Source organism: Beta vulgaris, chromosome 9, assembly GCF_026745355.1.
Source record: "Beta vulgaris subsp. vulgaris cultivar EL10 chromosome 9, EL10.2, whole genome shotgun sequence".
Classification (NCBI taxonomy): Eukaryota; Viridiplantae; Streptophyta; class Magnoliopsida; order Caryophyllales; family Amaranthaceae; genus Beta; species Beta vulgaris.
Genome location: NC_079210.1, coordinates 17,701,473 through 17,705,618, shown reverse-complemented (window position 1 = coordinate 17,705,618; position 4,146 = coordinate 17,701,473). Strand labels below are relative to the sequence as shown.

Below are 4,146 nucleotides of genomic sequence, written 5' to 3'. Positions count from 1 at the left end.
GACCCTCCACAAATCAGCACCCATGGCATTGCTCTTAATGACCCCACCCACATGGCCAACTACCTAAGGATTCACACAAGAAAATTTCGCCCAACTCGATTTTACAATAAGTAGCGGAGGCCTTAGGAATAAACAATGATATGCAACAACTTTTTGTTCAAACGAAATTGGAGGCGTGTTTAGGATGGCATGCATTGACTTACACTAGGTTGACCCTAGAGTTCCTTTCCACCCTCCATGTCACTCATGGGACTAATGGTTCCCCACGTTTCATGACATTTCAATTAATGGAAAAAATAGAAAAATGACATTAAAAAAACTGAACCAAGTCCTCGGCTGTCCTCGAAATGGAACCCATGGTGCGAAGCTCCCATTTTCTAAGAAATTGCAAGCCGGCCCCTTTTGGAGAGGAATCACGGGTCAATTCTCATTCAATCCAAGGATGGACAAGGATACTAGAATAGTTCACCCCGCATTTTGATTATCACAAAGACTTTTTGCGAGCACCATCTTTGCTAGAGGGGATAGTTTAGGAACGGTTCCTAACCGTGAACTTTACTTTTTATGGCACTTGTCGGTTGAGAATGAACAACTCAACATTGGGAGTTGGTTGATGGACTACCTTGAGGATGATGGCACGGGTACCGGTGCCATTACGATTGGGGGCATGTTAACTCTCATATCTTCTTATTTTTCAGATATTGATCTTGCAGGTTTGGAGATTGTTTCGGGATCCTCTACCATCGACATGCAAAACCTACGGGCTATGTTTTGGTTAGAATATGAAGCCAATGGTGATGGTTGTGTTTGGATGGTTAGCCGTCGTTACTATGCCTACCTCCCTAATGAGATGAGCACCGTCATTTACGAACCTAACAATTGGATTTTTGAGGCGGATTTTGATTGGGTGCCCGATGGACAAATGCAAGAAGATGAAGAAATGGAAGATGGGGAAGAAAATGCCCCCAAGCAACATCAACCATGTTTGGGCCCAAACCTGGGCCCCCGGTAATCAGGCCTAAATCCTCCCCTCCAGCTTGGAAGCCTCCCAGTGGGGCCCACCAACCTTGAATTCCGTGCCTACATGGCAGGGAATTTCCTCACACTTTTCAACGCCTATAAATGCGGGGCAGATCCCCATTTATTGAGGTACGCAATCCTAGACAGCACACTTGGCAACCATTAATTAATACACTTACTGACTTGATCGTCGGAGGGGTGATCCCGGATCCACCCCCGGGGTAGTCTAACCTTCGCTTTGTGCAGGTCTCGCAAGAGGTTTGTCAACCCTAATCTCGATCATTCCCACCTAATACAAGTTTTTACCCGAAACAGTTTGGCGCCGTCTGTGGGGAATCGAACTAAAAGTCATGGCCATCACTCGGAGAAACCAAAGGAGGCAGAGGGCTCCCGCTCCCTCTAACCGCTCGAGAGCGCCATCTCCTGAAGTGGCGGACGAGACGGCCGGAGACCCCCGTCTCGCTCCCATGCTCTCGGCTCGTAATCAGCATGTCCTCGAGGAAATCAACCCTCGAGAGGCGGCGAGTGCTGTGAATCTTAGGATACCTCGAGATAGGACTGCTCCAACTCCAGGGGGTCCTCAACTCCTCGAGCACACCAGTCCTCATCCGGTCACCCAGCAGGACCTTTAGCAACTAGCTGATCGTCTCAGCGACAACTTCGAACGTGGCCTCCGAGCCCTGATGCTAAATTTCCAGGTGGGAGGAGAAGGAACTTCGAACAAAAATCCTCTACCTCCACGACCTCGGCCAATCACAGGTCATCAAGCGGACAACCAAGATCAGCCGCAGGTCATTGCCCTCGATCCCCCGGGTTCATCACGGGTGTCTCGACGGGCAGCTCAGGCCGCCCCCGGGAAAGGGGATGCCCGACATGTCATCAACGAACGTTACAGGAGGAACGACAATCGCGACGCCAGGGACATCTTAAATGAAAAAAGGGGTCAGTCCAAGCCAAAGAACGCCATCCCCCACCCTAACCGGGAGCAGAGGGAACCTCGAGAGAGGGAACCTCGAGAGGGGGAACCTCGAGAGAAAGAGCCTCGAGAGCAAGAGACACATGGAAAGGAACCTCAAGAACATAAGCCTCGACAAGAGAAAGAGCCTCGGCGCCGATGGGGCCATAGGCAACGGTCGTCGAGCTCCGAGTCCAGTCATGGATCAAGCCTTCAAATGGGGAACCTGAGATTCACCACACCATTAAAGAGAATATTATGAGAGCGTTTACCCCTCGAAAGGTCAAGGTTCCCCCGATTGACCATTATGGCGGGACAACTGACCCCATCGACCACCTAGCCGCCTTCAAGGCACAAATGAGCATCCAGACCAGCAGTGAGGCCGCATGGTGCAAGTTCTTTCCCACCACCCTGAAAGGCCAGGCTTTAACTTGGTTCACCAAGCTGCCTTACGGGAGTATATCGAGCTTCACCACCCTCGAAACGGCGTTCAAGCAGAACTTCATCGCAGGAAGGAGGCATCGGAAAACCAACATTCATCTCATGTCGATCAGACAACGGAGGAAGGAGGACTTAGCAGATTACATCAAGAGGTTCAACGCGGAGTCCCTCAAGGTGTATGACCTACAGGATAGCGTGGCCTTCACCGCTCTTATGTCAGGATTATTCCCTTCGAGTAGGTTCAAACTGAAGCTGGCCGAGAGTGAAGCCTCTTCGTTCTCAGAAGCCATGAACCTGGCCCAGAAATTTATACAAACCTCCGATATCTGCAAAACTCATGAGGAGCCAAGCTCCGGGAAAAGAAAGCATGAATACACCCCACGGGCAGACAATCCCAGGGATGCCCCTCGAAAAGAAAAAGACAAGAAGCCTCGGTTGGAGAATCATTGGAACGACCCTCGATACAACCTGAACCAAAGAGAAATCTACCTAGACATCAAAGGGAAGTACCCCTTGCCAAAGCCTCATCCAATTCGAACATCTGTCAATAAGCGAGACAAGAAACTCTGGTGTGAATTCCATCATGACTGTGGCCACACCACGAGAGAGTGCCGAGAGCTCAAAAGAGCCTTGGACAAGTTGGCTGACGAAGGAAAGCTGAATCGGTATCTGAAGACCCAAGGAAAACAAAGTCGAGCCCCGCCGGAAAAACAACTCGAAGCGACGAGACCGCAGGATACTAATGTCATCGCAGGTGGATTTGCTTAGGAGGCTTAACCAGCCGCTCTCGCAAGAAACACCTCTACACCTTGAAACACGGAAGTGATGTAAACTCTACTGCCACATGCCCGACCATGACCTTCAAGGACAGTCACCGGCCAATACAAACCCCGCATGATGACCCCCTGGTTGTCGAGATGAAGATTGCCAACCTTCGGGTAGGCCGCGTTTTGATTGACAGTGAAGTTCCGCGGATATTATCACTATGGATTGTTTGAGGAAGCTAAATACACGAAAAAGATCTTAGTCCCATCGATCAGCCGCTGGTGGTTTTGGAGGTCAATCAGTTCATCCGCTAGGCTCGGTCAAGCTACCGACCCGGATGGGGGAAAAGAAGGCAGGCCGAAATGTGTCGTCGATTACCTCGTGGTCGACACCAGCCTTCCCTATAATGTGATCATTGGACGACCCACTCTCAAAAAGTAAAAGCAGCCATATCAACGTATCAATTGCTCTGCAGTTCGAAGGGGACGACGGAAAGTCGCTCAATTATTCGGCGATCAGAAGTCTGCTCGCGAGTGCTACGTCAATAGCCTGAAAAGCAAGACGGAGGGACCCACTCGAAAGAGGAAGAGCCCCGAGCCAGAAGAGCCCCTCCCTTCATGGGACTCTAGTGGCTGATAATCCAAAGCGGTATGAGCGACCTCCCCCGCTGATCGAGATGAAGAGGTACTCATTGACGAGGAGCGGGGTCGCACGGTTCGAATAGGGAAACAGGTCCCCGAGGAGACTAGGGTCCAAATCCTGGAAGTCATAAAGGAATTTCAGGACGTCTTTGCTTATTCCGTCGATGAGATGCCTGGCATCGACCCCAGCTCATGGTACATCGACTCAATATCCAGGAAGGGCATCGGCCAGTCAAGCAGAAGCTCAGGCACCAGGAGCCGAGAGGAGTGCAGCAGCCTCCGAGGAGGTCCAGAAATTGTTGGCCGCGGGGTTCATTCGAGAAT

At 50.8% G+C, this 4,146-nt stretch overlaps 1 protein-coding gene across 1 annotated transcript; it reads left to right on the top strand.

Annotated features, from left to right (window-relative positions):
- The first annotated feature begins 2,233 nt into the window (after window positions 1–2,233).
- On the top strand, window positions 2,234–3,184 carry LOC130590166 (uncharacterized). Its single transcript, XM_057392184.1, has one exon. The coding sequence runs from the start codon at window positions 2,234–2,236 to the stop codon at window positions 3,182–3,184; it is 951 nt and encodes a 316-aa protein (XP_057248167.1).
- Window positions 3,185–4,146: the final 962 nt, after the last annotated feature.